General features: G+C 40.9%; 1 protein-coding gene across 2 annotated transcripts; it reads right to left on the bottom strand.

The window, feature by feature from the left end:
• Positions 1–763: 763 nt before the first annotated feature.
• On the bottom strand, positions 764–16,504 carry FBXL21 (Putative F-box/LRR-repeat protein 21). 2 transcript variants are annotated; one of them, XM_087753934.1, is made up of 8 exons: positions 16,356–16,504; positions 13,504–13,626; positions 12,599–12,694; positions 11,007–11,147; positions 8,036–8,487; positions 6,906–7,028; positions 6,035–6,206; positions 764–4,273 (listed from the first exon to the last, which is right to left on the bottom strand). In XM_087753934.1, the coding sequence occupies exons 5-8, from the start codon at positions 8,405–8,407 to the stop codon at positions 3,630–3,632; spliced, it is 1,311 nt and encodes a 436-aa protein (XP_087610060.1). In that variant the 5' UTR covers positions 8,408–8,487; positions 11,007–11,147; positions 12,599–12,694; positions 13,504–13,626; positions 16,356–16,504; the 3' UTR covers positions 764–3,629. The 2 variants fall into 2 exon arrangements, with proteins under 2 accessions (XP_087610060.1, XP_087610059.1); XM_087753933.1 differs by lacking the exon at positions 13,504–13,626.
• Positions 16,505–17,248: the final 744 nt, after the last annotated feature.

Here is a 17,248-nt window from a genome sequence, read left to right as displayed (position 1 = left end):
AACTAATGCTGCTTTACACAGGACAGTGTTCGGACACTCCTCCCCAAAGCACACTGCCTATACCTTAGCACCAACACAACACTAAACGGATCTACCACTAAAACTATAAAATTCAACATCAACATGTCAGAAGTTACTTTTCAACTAAAATTAGCTTCCCACACTACCAGTGAAGAATCAATATTTCATATTGAGACTAATGTACCAATTTTATTGGGATTTTGTTATAAACTCCAAGTATCTATTGGTATTACTTGTCAAGATCAGTTAGCAGAGCAAATGCACAAAAAAATCATTGCATCAAAATTCACAACATTAACAAGCGCAGGCCCATTTTTCTAGAAGCTTGGAGCTGGAGCAAGCTAACATTCATGGCTTCACAGAAAAGCTGCTTTAGTAAGAGGGACAGAGAAGGGGACAATATTCAAAGAAGCATTTTAACAGTTTCCTCCTGAACTGTATTTCTGTATATAGCCGCTAGTGTTTGACACTTCATTAATGCCATTACGTTGGCTGGAGAGACATGAAGGACTCTAGGACTTACCGACCACCTACGGGATTTGCCCACATTCCATTTTATGGTTTCAGCACTTCCAAAATCCTCGAGTTTGAGGCATGAACATGAAATGACGACTAATTCAATATAATCCAGGAGTTAAACATTTCAACTGCTTCTCCCCAGGTTTGTCAAGTATATGGTTTCTAAGAGGACAGAACCCCGTCTAACAGGAAGACGTGGTACAACAGACAGATAAGAGTCTAGTATCAGTGCATGTATGAGATCACTTTATTACATTTACATTTAAAGCAAACCACAGATCTTAAACCAAACACCGTTTAGAAATATTTCAGTCTTTTGTTTAGAAGACAATTATAATCCCCTTGATTATGGAAGCAAGTGCTTGGGTAAGAGGTGCTAGTAACCAGAGTCAGATGCTTCTTAACTGTGCAACAGGCGATAATGCATTACTGACTCAGACAGGCATTATGTGTTACCTCAAATCCTTTAGCTTGCAACTGGGAACAAATCTGCCCAAGACAACAGTGATTTAACCCTTTAGCCGTTATTTTTGCAGTAAAGAAGTATAAGTGTGGAAGAAGCTGACATTTTATCTGACATAATCTGTTTATCTGTGACTACCAGCAAATCAAGTGTAGACTTCTCATTATACACAGGAAGACAGAACAACTACAGCATGAAAATAATTACAGCAAAATTTATATACAATGCATTTCAGTTTACAGCGTGCAAAACGTCAACACAAAAACACATATTCTAATTGACATCAACTCACCATTCCTTTTCCCTTTAAAGAAAACAAAGGCATAAAATAAATCTTCTTCCTCAAAAACCAATTAATACCAACAAGTATTAAACAGTCCTGAATTAAAAATTTCAGGATCACCTCCAGCAATCCTGACTCTAGAAATCAGGGCTTACAGCACAGCTCTGTGAGATACAGACAAGATTACTACAGGCCATTTTGGCCTCTAACTGGCAATTTTTTTTTTTCTTAAGTGCTCCAAACCCTTAATTCCAGCCAGAAAGTGATCGAAGACAACTGTATTCCATTTGATCCTTCCTTCTCACTAGCCACATTTATGAGATCCTTCTTATCTCTTAATAATGAAAGCACGGAACAGCATTCAGACATCAATCTCTATAATCAAAGACTTGAACTCTCTCAAACCCAGAAGCTATTCCTTACACTCTGGCATTTTCCAAAGTGCTTTGTCATTCACCCAAGCAATCAATCTAGATCCAAACTTTTCAATTCATTCATTTTAACAAGGTCTCTTTCCCATCCATTTAATGCATAAGACAGAAAAACAACATACTGTACAATGCAGTCTCTACAGTTCAGCTAATCTGACAAAATTATTTAAAGTGCAATTTAAAACTGGAATTTTTTTTGGTAAGCGTAAGTTTATTTACCAGAACATTTTAATATACTGGCATAAGTTTAAGCTAGATTATATCTGAGTAACCTGGACTACTCTATTAATGTACAAGGTTTTACATTTATAACATGAATATTTTGAAAAACAGCTGCATAAAACATCATAACAAATAATATGGTTTTCCTGAACTCCAAGTTGTATCCAGCTTCCCATAAAGTTAGATTTGCTAAAGGGAAAATTTCTCTAGTCTTTTGCTGACTACATCGGTGTGGTGGTACACCCCCTCCTTTTTCCTCTGGACCACTTTATGATCACGGGACTCCTGTCAAGGCTTGGCCTTTGAGAAATGAGTCCAGCGGTTAAGTGCCCCTTGGCCGTGCTGGGCACTCTTGCACGGCTGAGCTGGGGAACAAGAATGCCTTGACTGCATCTGGCATCATCAGTCACCCGCCCGACAGCTTGGGAACATATCGCTGGCGATCGTAACTCAGGTGGATGGGTACGGGAGGATCGTACCCGTCTTGCCGATATTGATGAGAACTCAGCAATTACCAACCAGAGTTGTGGCCAGAATGGAAATTCACTGATGCCTGAAGTCAATCATCTCACAACCCTATAAACAGCGGTACCAAGGGAGACCTTTTGAGCTCTCCTGGACTGCAGCGGGCTGCGCCAGAATCTCCCTCCGAGTGGGACGCCTCTCAGAGCTGCAAACTCCTAAGTTTGCGTACAGAGGCCTGGCGACAAGACCTGGGCTGATCTCTGGCGCCTTTCCCTCCTTGAGCTCAACTTTTGCCAGTTGAGACAATCATTTAAGTGAGTATTTCACTGAACTCGAGGGGACTTTTTACCAGGTAGCTTTATCTGCGCATATTGCATTTCACTGAACCCAAGAAAGTTTTAATAGGTACCCTTATTAGGCCTACTGTGTGAATCGATTCAAATATTGTAGTAAACCCCATTTAATCACTTTTGTAGATGCTAGATCAACCAATGATTAATTACTGTTAAATTCCTGTGATTTTCTCCTTACTGTGAACAAACCTTAAACTGCTGCTAATCATATATAATCCTTAGACATAAACCGTTGACCAAGTCTGAGACTAGGACTGGATCCAGCCACATCTAGGCTCCTCTCTGAGAAGGAGCTTAGAAGCAAGGGGGTCCATTCTGAACCTTGTGACTCAAGGGGAGGGCCTCCTTTACCGCCCCTGTATTTTCTTTTATCTCAACTTTCCCTTTTCTCTCTCTCTCTATTCCATTCATTTAATAAGTAATAGAGTGAACCTTGCCATCAAACTTTGTTAAATCACCCTTTTATAAATTTCTATTAAAAACACTTTTACAAATATCTTTGACAGTGATTATTTAAGCGACCTAACCACTCACTCATGACAATTGGAAAGACTAAACGAAGACATGAAAAAAAAAAAATCTTTAATGTGACTGGAACATTTAAACTGAAGCTCAGAGAAGCCCAAGTTCACTGAAGTTTGAAGCACCTGTAAACCACAGACATACTTTCAGAAGTGTTAAGTACACTTAATCTATTTTCTATTTCAATATAACACTAACATTCTAGAATGTTTTGCCATTACACTACTAGAGGTTCTCAGGGTAGAAAAACTCAAATCTGGAAATAAGTGTTCATATTTCATTTTTAAATTCTTTATTTGCATAGAAAGCAACACCCTGATTCTACCATTTTATCCACAAACGTATAGAATTTACCATGTTGGCATCATATCTGGAAACCACATTCTTCCAAGGTGTTTGGAGACTTCCAGATGAAGTCGATCTAAGCTATAATCATTATCTGGAATCAGTACCTCCTCCATTATAGAAAGCTGGGTAAGCCTGCCTCCACACATCTTTACAAATTCAATAAAACCTCTACAAGTTACTTCACATTCACCAAGTCCCATTGCTGTTAAGTTCTTACAGCGCTCTGCAATCCGAATAAGTTCGTCGTCCAAAGGTTGAAGTCCATTAGCACATACAACCAACTCAATTAACCTTGGGCAATTCATGCCAATACGACCTAACATTGCTTTGCTTACTGCACGACCAAAGTAAACGTGTGTAACAGGGGTTTCCTCTCTAAAGAAAGCATCAAATTCTTCTTCATATAAGAAGAAATACATCACAATGTTGACTTTGGGGGAGTGTTTAACAAGAGCATCCCAGCTTTGCTTTTTAATAGTGTGAAACTCAACTTGTCCAGGATTTTCACTCACAACGTCTATGCGAAGGTGCTCAAGATCAACATGTTTTTCACTTGAAAGAGCCAGCAGCAGTTCGTCACTTAATATGTAGTAGTTCAAAGCCAGCTCCTTAAGTCCATGACACTGGTCAGCAACACAAAGAATTCCTGAGGAACAAAAAAAAAAAAAAAAAATTTACTCTGTAAAATGAAAAGTGAATATAAGCACAATTGTTTGCTGCAAAGCTCAAGCAAGTACTAATTCTATTGGCTTGAGTATTCATGTCTATATCCAAAAACCATGAAATATGATACAGTTCTAGATACCCACATCCTTTTATGGGTTTTGGCCATAAACACTTATCAGTAAAAAAAGCAAGTCTAACTAGCTGCATTCATCTTGGATCTGAATATCTTCCTTCCTCTTTGCCCTTCCCTGCGCAGAATTTCCTCAGCTTTGAGGAGGCAACTGAAATCAGGTAAGATCCAGTTGAAGTTGCCACTGTTGCGTTCCCTAATACTCCTTCCTTCAGCATTCATCTAAGCAGTCTATTTAAGTGACCACCAGCAGCCTAGTTTAAGAGCTATGCTAAAACAGACGCTTCCCTGAATTAAGGCATAAACAACATAACTGCTCTTAATCTGCTGGAATACAAAGTACGCAGATTAAGTCACCTTTTGTAGACTCTGGATAAGAATATAGGAAAGAGACCAGACCAGGATTCCCTTTCCTTAGCACCAGGGTTTCAGGAGAAAGGTAAGTGAGAAGGCACCCGAAAGCCCTCTGAACTTTCTGGCAAGCCTGTATTTTGAAGGGAGCGTACACTTCACCAACCAATGCTAAAACGAGCAAGTTCATACTACCAGATCTGGACACACGAGGGCACTACAGAAACCGAAAGACTCAGTGTCTTACACTACTAGTTTTTGAAATTTGTATATACTCCATGTTTTTTTAATATAACTTTGAAGTATTAACACTTTTGCTCAGTAAGTTAAACTCACAGCACCTTGCGAAACAGTTACTGACAACTGCTTTCATCTCCTTTATCCCACCAACCAGTAGCTGATTCATGGGTCAGGGATTTTGCATGTGTGTTCCCGCAGAGTGCCACTTAGTTAAGTTTACAGAGTTGCACACGTTAAGCAGCACACATTTGGCTACCTTTACACAGAACTGGCAATGAGCATCAAGTCCTTGGATCGTGTGTTAAAGGCTTGCACTAATTTTGGAGGCTTTTCTTCCTCAACACCTATCACCAGAGGTACTGAAGCAGCTGAGAAGAATGTGCAAAACACCAAACCAACCCCAGGATTCCAGAAGATGCAGTCAAGCGAGGAGCACCTCCACCTTCATTAATCCAACTCATTCAGTAACACAAAGACATTATTTAGCTGGGGTTGTTTACTTTGGAGAAGAGGTGGCTCAGGGAAGACCTTATCGCTCTCTACAACTACCTGAAAGGAGGATGTAGTGAGGTGGGGGTCAGTCTCTTCTCCCAGGTAGCAAGCAACAGGATGAGAGGAAATGGCCTCAAGTTATGCCAGGGGAGATTTAGATTAGATGTTAGGAAAAAAATTCTTCACAGAAAGAATGGTTATGCATTAGAACAGACTGCCCAGGGAAGTGGTGCCATCACAGTCTCTGGAAGTGTTCAAAAAACATGTGGATGTGACGCTTAGGGACATGGTTTAGAGGCTGACCAGGCAGTTAGGTTAACAATTGGACTCAATCTCAGAGGTCTTTTCCAACCTTAATGATTCTATGATTCTTCCCCTTCCAAAGCCAAGACTAGGTCAATAAAAGGCCTCTGCTAAGAGACTCAGAAAAGCACTAGAAGTTTTATCAATAACTTGTTTCAAACTAGTCTTGACTATAGTTTTACGATACTTTACTACTACATTTTTTCATATATATTCACTACTCACCAGCAGGTGATACGTGAGGACAGCTGCTCATTTTTAGCAGTTTTAGAGTATCACTATTGTTAGCAACAAGAACCTTCAAGGAAGGGTCATCAAGTGGTGTGTCATCTATCTTGATTGACGATAATGACTTGGAGTTTACAAAAACTACTGTCAGTGCTGAAGCAAAATGAGCCTATTTGGAGAAATTGAAGGAGGGGAAAAAATCTTATGAAAAGATAGGCAGAACTTCAGCATCTAAATCTCAGGTTTTACATGCACAGAAAGTACAAAAATATCAATTCTTAGGCATCCCCTTTCTTGTGTAACAAAGAAAGGCTTATTTGAACATAGGAAATCTTTGTTTAAAAATACACTGCTGCATGTGACAAAAAATAACTTTACATTCAGTAGTTAACTTATCCACTCTGATTTATCTTTTCACTGTAATAAAACAGGGATACGTGGACATAGTGATGAGCCAGAAGTATCTAGAATTTATCTGCAGAAAAAAGGAAATGGCATTTATTTTCCAGAAATTAACTCTGCTGTGACCTATGGAGTCAAAGAAAAAAAAAAAATCTCCCAAATAATTTAACAATATGTTGCAGCACATGATCACTGTATCTTTTAATCTAGAAATAAGGAAACTCAAGTCTTCTAAATGATTCCCCATCTCTACACCACAAAGTATCAACACTACTAAATGTAGTGAATGGAATCAACGTTTAACTATTTTCCTAATGCTAATGGATGCCACAAATTTAAGAAGATATGCCAATAAATATAGACCATTTCATAAAAATTACCATCAACTGAATAACAACACAATAAGAAAGCTAAAGTGGTTTAAGAGTGAATTAAATCACTCTAGTTACAGTTTGTAGAACATTACCTTAGAGACATTCATGAAGCTTGGTTTTGCTGTGGAAATCAAACCCAGTGTCTTGATAGAACAGTTCACCAACTGAGAAAGGATGTCACAGGCTGCTTCCGCTGACTCAGTACTACTATCAACCTATAAAAGCAATTTAAAAATCATGAAGCCATTCTTTATTATTATTTAGAAAACAGCATCATGGATACCCAAGAGTGGAAGGTCCACATCCACTTTACTGTACTGCACCAGACTGCATTTACCAAAAGGACAAAACGCAACATTAATTAGAAATTTCAAGACAAGAAAAGAGTTCAGGAAAGTTATTATTAGAAAATTTTTCTGAGTATGATCACTGGGTATTTCCGATATGAACAGAGAGCTTAAACCTAAGACTTGTTTTCAAATAACCTCATTCCTTCCGAAACAACTGTAACAAATTACATTATAATGCCAATTCACTATAATCAGTTACATGAAGTACAGAAGTTACAAGTATTTAATAACTGATTATCCATGAACTGCTGTGCAACCAAATCATGATATCTCCAAACGTAAAACGGCTACCAGTGCTGAGAAAAAGAAGCTTCTGATTTTCATCTTAGCTTTAACATCAATCCTTTCTTCTGCTTTTCCTTCACAGCTTAGAACTATGAAATCCTCCAAGGAGAAGCGTCTGCCAAAAGCAAACAGAGCACCTGTAATTCCAACTATCATCTTCTCAGATAAACAGAGTAAACTGTATCAAGTATTCAAATGACAGAAGTCCACCTTTATGCAATCCTGACATTACAAACATAGCCTTCATTTAAATCAAGTTTACTGTTATGCGCAATAACCTGCTGCGTACTCAGATTGCCACTAACACCAATTTACAGAAGGTATGTATTCTGCATATTCTGAAAACATATCATTCAATCTTCAGCACCGTATTGCATTAACATTACATCTTTCTTTACTTTGTAGAGATTAGAGCGTAGACATTGGAAGGAGACAGCGTGCATGTGTGGAAATAAATTGTTGCGGAGGTTGCATTTTTAAACATAAAGACTTCCCAGGTACAGCACTTGAGCCAACTGACATAGAGAAGCTGCATACATTATGCACAGTGCCGTGACAAAACAAGCCTCCATTCATCCAAGACTTACCTTGAAGCTGACGTACTGCAGATGATCAGCGTGCCTCTTGATAATCTGCTGAATAAGATCAGGATGCGTAGACTTTAAATAAGAAGTAGCTGGCTGGCTAAGTTCAAATTCAAATTTCCTCCAGAGGTCTGGGATGTGAAAAACTTCATTCCACCTTCGACAAACAGAAGATGCCCTGGCTCGATCTACTAAAGGCAGAAACTGAAAAATACGCAGAATAACGTGGTGCGGAAGGCTTCCCCAGTCCATGGAGGTGTGCAAGTCAGATTCACCAAACACTGAGCCATATAAACAAGTTTTCTGTTTTTTGCTTTTCTGCGATGTTTGAGGAGCTTCATTTTCAACCACAGCTTTCTCCCTAGCTCTCTTCATCGTGAAAGTTTCAGGTACTGGAACAATCCAATGTATTCAAACTGCACAGTTTCCTGAAAGGTCTCACATACAGTAGGTCCCTAGAAAAATACAGACAATTAGAGGAGGAAGGGAGAGAAGGTAATGAAAACACAGTAAGAGATAACAAGTTAGTAAAATTTAAATATAGCACGTTACTATGAAAAAAGGTATGCCCGTATGCCAATATCCAGTGAACAGACGTTAGCAAGGACCTTCTTTTTTGATACCTTTTATTTTGTACAACTTGGATTTGAATCTGGAGAGCTTGGGTTTGTTAATTTAGCAAGTGTAGCTTCATGTGTTAGTACTTCCTAGTATATAAAGCACTTTGTAGAACAAAGAAGTATTTAACAGCAATTTAGTTTACCAGTAGCCAATTGTCTAAGTTTAAGCTCAGCAGACAAACTACAGAATCTACTCATGATTTCTAGAAGAATTTTATCAACCAGAGAACTCAATTCATAAACCCCCTTTTAAACACTGATGAACTTGGAGCAGACTCATTCAGAGGAGTCAGATTGAAAAGTTTTGCCCACCTCCCCCATTGCTTTGCTTTGTTGGCTTTTTGTTTGGGTTTTTTTAAATCATGACAGGCAGAGGAAGAAATGTTTGTACAACTAACAACAAAAAACTTCAGAGGTCACTTATCAAAACAGGGCAAAGTAAGTGAGGTTCATATGCCATTTTTCAGCAGGAGAGAAGGACAGGGACCCTGGAATACAGCAAACTGCATGACTACTTCGCTGAGGAACATTTGCCACATGAGCCAAAGTTCAGAAAAGAGCAGCATAAGGAAAAGCTCTGCTTTCACATGCTGAAGCAGTGCAATCTACTCAAGTCCGTTCTAGACTGAATTCTGTTATTCAGTCAATTCTCAACAACTGTCTTAACTGTTTCAAGCACCACTTCATTTTACAGTGGGAGGAGGCCCCTTCTCAAATGTCCTACTAGATGTTCAGCCAGACCTTCTCTCTTCCCAACCAGTCTGAAGCTAAAATTTTCAAAGCAACCAGGCATTCTTCAAGAATGAACAGTACACGTTATCTATTTTTACTGAACAATCTTCCACAGCAACCCTCACAGCATGTTTTATCTGCTCCCCCCCCCCATCTTCATTAGGTGGGGGGAGAAAACAAAATCCAGAAATAGCTGCCAAAATATAGACTGTCCTATCAAAAACTTATCCAACATTTTCCCCAACTTATAAAACCCGATGTGTATGGCTGATGAGGTGTCTGACATGCAAGGGTAACTCCATTTTTATGAAAAGCAAGCACGTGCATTCTTTGAGAAGCAGGAAAGAACAACCTAGCCAATTAATCAAGAGCTGTTCGTATGACCAGCTTCACTACTGTTTGTTCTCCAAACAAATCATCCCAACCACCAAGGAATTTATTCTAGCAGTCTTCAGAAATTTTCACTTAGTCTCTTTAAAGTCCCATTTGTGATAGCGATAGGTGATATATGCAGAAGGATAAGCTAGTAACACTCTTTAAATTATATTTAATAACAGCTTTTCTTCCCTGAATAGACAGGTGCCTTGCACGTGCAAAGGCAGCAAGTCAAAGAGAATGAAGAACAATATGCTCCAAAACAGAGCAGTATTTCTAAACAATACATTAGTGTTACTAATGTAATGAAGATGCAAGCTCAGCATGAATAAACATTTTGCTACAAGACCATTTTCTTAAATTATCATCGACATGACCACGTTTTATGACTTTTGAGTGCTTTAAGTTACACAATGAATGGGCATTCCAAAGCATTATGTGGGGATGTAGTAATTAACCATTACACAACTCTCTCTTCCAGTTGCTCATAACCTTGCTAAATTTAGCTTGAGTCAAATACTTGCCTTTCCCCCCCCCCCCCCCTCCTCAGGAAGAATTACAAATTTAGCTGTTTCCTAAAACTAAAGTCCAGAACAAAATATAAAATAAAACAAATGCTGTTGTCTGAGAAGCTTCTCTATGCTTTTGCTATTCTCACGCAAATCTGCAACACCTCAGTAAAATATAAGTTTCTGAAAAAAATTTTCACTTTCTTATTTGAAACTTGAGCTTCATGGGTGCTGTCTTGGCTCCCACAAAGAAGTTTTGGCATCTGAGAACTACCAGAAAGGACACCATTTCCCTAAACCACAGGCCAGGCTATAGACCAGATGCAAGACATCCAGTCCAGATGTATGAAGATGTGACAAGGTATGCATGGCATACATAGTACCTACACTCGCACTGATGGAACGTGGCCATAACTTGTTCTTGTTGCTACATCCCTTTAAAACTGATAAATCTAGAATTTCTATTTTTAGTATTCTATATTGTAGTACTTTAAATCTAGCAAAATTACATTATATTACTCACTGTGGAATGCAAAGCCAGAAAAAGGTTTCATTGGTTATATATCACAAAGTTTTTACCAAACATGAAGCCCTAATATTTACTGTGAAAATGCAAATGCTTATTTCGTTCTGAATACTTAAACTAGGAACAGTATGTATTTTAAAAGACAACTAAATTATAGCTCCATGGGATATAACCCAGGTAGTATATAATGAGAGGTTTACATGCATACATACCTGCAAAGAATGTGGAAGTTCCTGTCAAGTTACCAGCACCTTTCTAGTATATGAACATCCATCCCACTGTTGAGTCATCCCGTATGTGTGCATGGATTCCTTAACCAGAAGGCAGGGACTGGTCCCAGAAGATGAACTGCCCTGTGAAGCCACCAACCAAAGAAAAACTGTTCTGCAATGTCTGGGAGACCCACTGGAGGGGCTAAACTCAGTTTTGGAACAAAGACCGAGATGAATAGCACACTCCGCACTCCAGGGTAGATGTGGAAACAGAACAACGGAATGCGTCAAGTAAATTAGTTTTACCAAACGTTACCTGAAAACCATCGTTTAGCTAACGGGCAGGCGTAATTGTTGGCACAAATCTGGTTTTTGCATTATCTACAATTTTAGTCACATCAGTACTATTACGCAAAACAGATACACCTCTGGATTCTTGAATAATACTTAAAGATATTACAAACCTGGATAAGAAACATTAATTTTTTCAGCTTACTGTATACCAAAACCACAGGAATCAAAATAGTTAAAGATACGACTTCTAATATTTTAAAATTTAAGGACTCTCGGCTTTAAACATTACTCACTTTTACTCCAAAAGTATACTTACTGCATCGTGATAATCTTGACAGTAAACAAACTATTTTGGCTAATTAAACTCTATCTGGGAAAAAAAGATACCAGTGACGTATGAATATGCTCCCATATACGAATATGAAAAAACTAACCTGTATCTTAATATGAAAGAGTATCTTGGTCTGCTATAAGAAAGTACACCCAAAACCTCCAAATTCAGTCACCCATTTTACATTATTTGAAGATGGTTTAATGGAAAGCTATAGGAACGGCAACACACATCTTACTAAATCATGAAACATTTGAAATGAAAAAGTAAGTTTAAAAACTGAAGAGGTTTACAAAGTATTGTGTTCAACCAGCAGTAACATCTTTAGAAACCTTCCAACACTGAACTTTTTTTTTTTTTTCTTTAAAGGATGGGAGACACGAGGCTTTAGATTCTCCCAGGCCATATCATCATCTTTTGACTAACTAACCAGTTAATATCAGCTTTATAAGTTTTTATAACTTGTAAAGTTTAACATAGGTGTAGTACATGTGTTAATTATGAATACAATGCAAGAAGCTGCCCCTATGTCCTAAGCAAAATCAAACTCAAGTACTGAAATCTGTGCAAGTTATGTTGCTGCTCAGCTCACACATCAGAAAATTTAAGAGCTGCACAGTTATGCTTGTCTATAATTAGAAAGTTGATACATATTAGTAACTCTGTTCGTAGATGGCATCTGAAGAAGTTTCTAATTTATGGTGGCCTTGTATTGCATGCAGTCTACAAGTAGTAGATGTTCTGTCAAGCGAGCAGACTGTCCCTTTGCTAACAGTGTATGGCACAAAAAATTAATTTGCAAAAGTGCTGTCAGTTTCTAACACATAAAAGATAGGTTTATAATGACACATATAAACAGTACATATAAGTAACATTGTAATTCAGAGTGCAAAACAATTTAAAGATTCAATACAGAAGCGTATTAAGTTTATAAACCACACAACATATTCTGAAGTGGCTTTCTTACCTAAAGAATGCTTCCAAGTTACAACAGGCAATAAATGAATGAACTGAGGCAGCTGCAGCCATGGGGCACTCACAAGCATCTGTCTGCTTTCCCCTCCTGTCCAGATAAAATGCCACAAAAACCCTTTATTAGTTTAAAAAAAAAAAAATCCTTGTATTACATCCCATGCAAAAATTCTAGGAAAATACACTGACACCAATTCATATGTTTTCTTGCTTTACTGAAGGAGCTTGAGGGCGTCACCCTAACACAAGGTAGCTTATCCCACATTGCAAATACTGTGTCGTTGACAGAAATGTGAGGTCAGATTAAGTATAAAACTCATGGGAAACATATGTTGCAACTGCATTTACATTGTACTGATAAACACTACAATGTAAACAGTAAGTTATTCAATATTTGCATTATCATTACCATTAGCAGTGTATTTTGGTAAACAACACTGTCTATAACTATTAAGGTAATCTAAGGGTCATGGAAAACAGAAAAATACCAAAATGTTTTTTTCCTGCCTTTTTCCCTTCACTAGCAAGGCTGTCTATGGGCCTAGGGAACTACGTGACAGATGATCAAAGCACAGACATCACATGGCACAGCTTCCTACCACCAAACATGCAGCAGCCTTAAGTCACCAACGCGGTACAGCCCTGGGCACGCAGTCACACGGCAAGGAGCAAGACAGGAGCTGCAGCCCATCGACACCAACCCACCCAGCCTGCAGCCTCCTCCCTGTTTATGGGCTCCCAGAAAGCAGGTGACAGTCTGTACAACCTGGCGGCTGTATCACAACCTACTTTTAATACTACATTACAGATAAGCTTGTGTTTCAGTGTCATCCATCATAAATAATAATTCAAAGTTTTACCCCCCAGAATATCACTAAGTTTACTTTCATAAAAACACACCAAATAACTGAAATCCTCCTCACGATAAACTTTATATCCTTATCGGGCCGGGAGGGAAGGTCTACTCTTCCATCTGTTCTAAACTCAGGATTTCAGTATTCTTCCCAACACTTCCCAGTGTGGCTGCAAGCAAAGTAATTGTTAATAGTAATATAACACCTGAAAATTAAAAAAAAACGATAGTAACATCCTTTCATAGTATGAAATGTGTCAAATACATTTCTTTTAATGTTGTCAATAAAGACCAGCTACAACGTTCAGCAAGCTTCTGAATTTCACAAATATTTGAACTGGTTGCCTACAACAGCTGAATACTTCCTCCTAACCACAGACTACCTCCTGATGAAATGAGCTTCTCTTTCACAGACCTGTCCTAGAATCCCTCACTGCAAAGGAAGTTTATACTTCTACATTGCAGATAAAAGTAGCAAAATTTCAGACACTACATAAAAAAAAAGTTACTGAAAGTTCTTGTTAACAACAACAAAATTAATCAGATGTGTCCCAGGCCACAAGAACTATCCAAAACAGCTTAAACCATGTCAGCTCATCTAAGCAGAAGTGTTTATAATAAAAAATAACTAGTTATCAGAGATGCAATCAAATACAAGCTTGTTATGTAAATAACAGTGAATTGTCAGTCTAAGGCAGAGTTATCCAAATTATTATCAAAGATAAACAGCAGCAACACAGTGGTTGAAATGAAACACACTGATAAATTACAAGGTTTATCAAATCTATTCATATCCCCACTTGTGTAGAGCAAAGTATCAAATATTGGTGCACTACCCTATACAGCTGTTTTCCTCTATAAACTCTTTGACCTCAATGTCCTGTGATCAAGTATTTTGCACAGCTGCATGTTATCCTACTCAAACAAACTCAAATCCACAAAAACCAACAGGGATCCAGAAAAATGCAATTTAAATAACTGTTTTTGCAGCTTATCCTGGTAACAGAACCACAAACTTCTGCTAAAATTAAGACGTTAAAATCTCTCCCATAACCTGGGGTCTCAGCAAAGGATTTTGAGAAGTGGTCAGCAGCAGCTCAGTTATGCTAGCAGCTGTTCACTACTTCCCATGCTACAATGACAGTTGCAAAAAAGAGGTTTTATTACTATAACCCAACATAGCACAGATTCAAGCCACAAAGAAATAACTGCTTCCTCTGACTTGCAGATTCCCCTTTCACTTCTCAACACCAGGACTCAGCAGGAATTAATAGAACACCATAAAATCAGATTTCTAATAGAGACAGTAAAAACAAACAAAACAAAACAAAAAAAACCAAACACACAAATCCAGCAGAAATGAAGTTCCTGAGAAATAAAAAATCTTTTCAAATAACTAAGCTGGGAAATCCCCTGGGACAAAGCAGGCATCATGATAATCAAGCTTTAACTTTCTAACACTTGGGAAATTAATGTTTATAGACCTGCCTTCAACAGCTGGAATACTTGTCACATTAATCATAGCGTCTTTAAGAAATCACAGTTCAGTGATAGTATCAAGGTCACCCACTCACAACATTACGGAATTCAGCATCTGTCTGGGGAACGAGAGCGGCAGACACTGTACACAAGAAAGGCAGTGCTGGAAAGCTGTTGCCACTGCTGATGCAGCCTCAAATTCAATTGCTGCCTATGTTTCAAACTGTAGACCAAAAATGCATTTTAAGCTTAAGTCTCAGAAAATCTACTCCTTCAGTGTGATGTGCTGAAAGATTAAGCTTTTCCTTCATTTAGAACACAGCAATCTTTTAATGGTTGGTATTTTTTGCTTCTGAATAGGATTATTTTTTTTTAAAATCAATCCTCATTTTTCGCAAAACTGAGCCTCTGAGCCTCTCTCTGAAGGGATTTATCACATTTTTAATATGTTTATGACAAAACCTCAGAGACCTAAAAATAACAGCATTCAGCTGAACATCTTAATGTTTGCATTAATTTTAACTGAAGAAATACAACCGCGCTGCCACTTTTACTGTTATTTAGGTAACAGAATTCAGCTATTTGTGTTCTACTGATGCATTATTTTTAGAAAAAAAGCCGCCCCCACTTGAATAGCTTTTAGACCATGAACAACACCCAAGACTTCCCTTGTTTTACTAAAGGACACATCTGAAGCTCCACAGCTCTCTTGAGGGCTTACCCAAACATTACACGGCAGGAAAAAAACAACAACAACAACAACAAAAAAAACCCACATTCTTTCTACAGGTTTTCTAGAAGTGTTTCTACCCGACTTTAACAAGCCATTTAAGCTTTTGACATTGGGAAAAACCCTCCTCTTCCAGCCGACGGCTCCCGGGCACCCCCAGCGCCCCGCTGCCAGCGCGGACGCCGGCTGGGTCGGATGCCCCCGCCAGGCCGCTCTCCAGCGCGGAGCCGGCCGGGCGACTCACGGGCGGGGACGAACCCGGCGGCAGAGCACATCCAGCCCTTCCTGCGCACAGAGCTTTGGAGCTCCTGCTTCACCTGAACCCCCAGCATAAGGCGGCTGTGAGTGAACGCAGCCCGGGGCAGGCTGTTACCTCCCCCGGAGCTGTCCCCCGCAGCTCTCCTTGAGCGGAGGGGAGGGAGAGCGGCCGGGTCCCCGACCCTCCCCTCAGGCCGAGGGCGGGGGCTTATGAACGCCGCACGTACGCGGGAGCCCTGCGGAGGTCAGGCCTCCTCACGGCTCCGGAGGCATTAACGTCTCCAGGCGCGCTGCACGTCCGCCCGCCCGGCCCCGCACCGCACCGCGCCGCACCGCACGGCCGTCCCAGGCCGCCACCGGGGACCCCGCGGCCTCCCCCCGCCCAGCCGCCGCGCAAGGGCCGCGGTCCCTCCACGCCGCCCCGCCGCTCACCGCCGCCTCCGCGCGGCTCCCTCGCAGTGGCAGGGCCAAGGCCAGCCGCAGAGCAGGGGGGAGGCGCCGCCAAGAGCCCCGAAGCCTCCCGGCCCGCCGAGCGCCCTTGGCCACGCCGCCGCCCGCGGAGGGGAGGAGCCGGCCGTGGCCGGGCCCCAGCGCGCCGGCGCCGTGCGAGGCCCCGTCCCAGCGCCCCCGGGAGGCGGTGGCGGCACGTGACGGCGGGCGCCATTTCGCGCCCATCCTGGCCTCGCCTCGCCTCGCCTCGCCCCGCGGCTAAAATGGGGAGGGCGGGCGGAGGGGTGGCGGTTGCGGCGCCGGGCGTGCTCCGCTGCCAGGCAGGGAGGGATCCCGCCCCTGGTCGGCTGCCCTCTGCTCTCCCTCCCCAGAGCAGCAGGGGAGGTTGCTCCTCCTGAGAGCCTTGGTGCAGGCTCTGTCTCCCAGGCATTTTCTGCACCATGTATTTTGCATCATTTCCTGACGTGATGCACCTGTAACCCCATACTTTCCTTAGGCTGGGGCAGTCCTACGCTTCAGAAGCTGCTCCATGGGCCTCTTCAGGCGGCCATTTGCTCCAGGCACAGCTTTGCCCTGTGCCTCCTGTTGAGAGCTAGGCCTCGGGGGAAGCAGGGTTGCGGCACTACAGTGAGGTACCTCCGTCCTTTCGGCCTGGGGGCTCAGAGCAGATGGAGGAGCAGCACCCTCTGCAGCCTTGCATTTCTGCCCCCCGCAAGGGAAGCCTCAGCCAGTCTAGCCTGGTCAGTCCCCAGCTGAATGCTTACGCTTCAAAAGAAGATGGAGTACAATCAGCTTTTGCTGATTTTTAGCTGTCTGGCCAAAAAAGGACCCCGTTAGGCACAAGGTTTTCCCCACTTGCTGTGCATATCCTCGCT

The sequence above is a fragment of the Nipponia nippon genome, unplaced genomic scaffold (assembly GCF_047370975.1).
Source record: "Nipponia nippon isolate SJK-2023a ecotype South Korea unplaced genomic scaffold, ASM4737097v1 scaffold_17, whole genome shotgun sequence".
Lineage (NCBI taxonomy): Eukaryota > Metazoa > Chordata > Aves > Pelecaniformes > Threskiornithidae > Nipponia > Nipponia nippon.
Note: the sequence above shows the minus strand (reverse complement) of the source record. Positions and strands in the feature narration are given on the sequence as shown.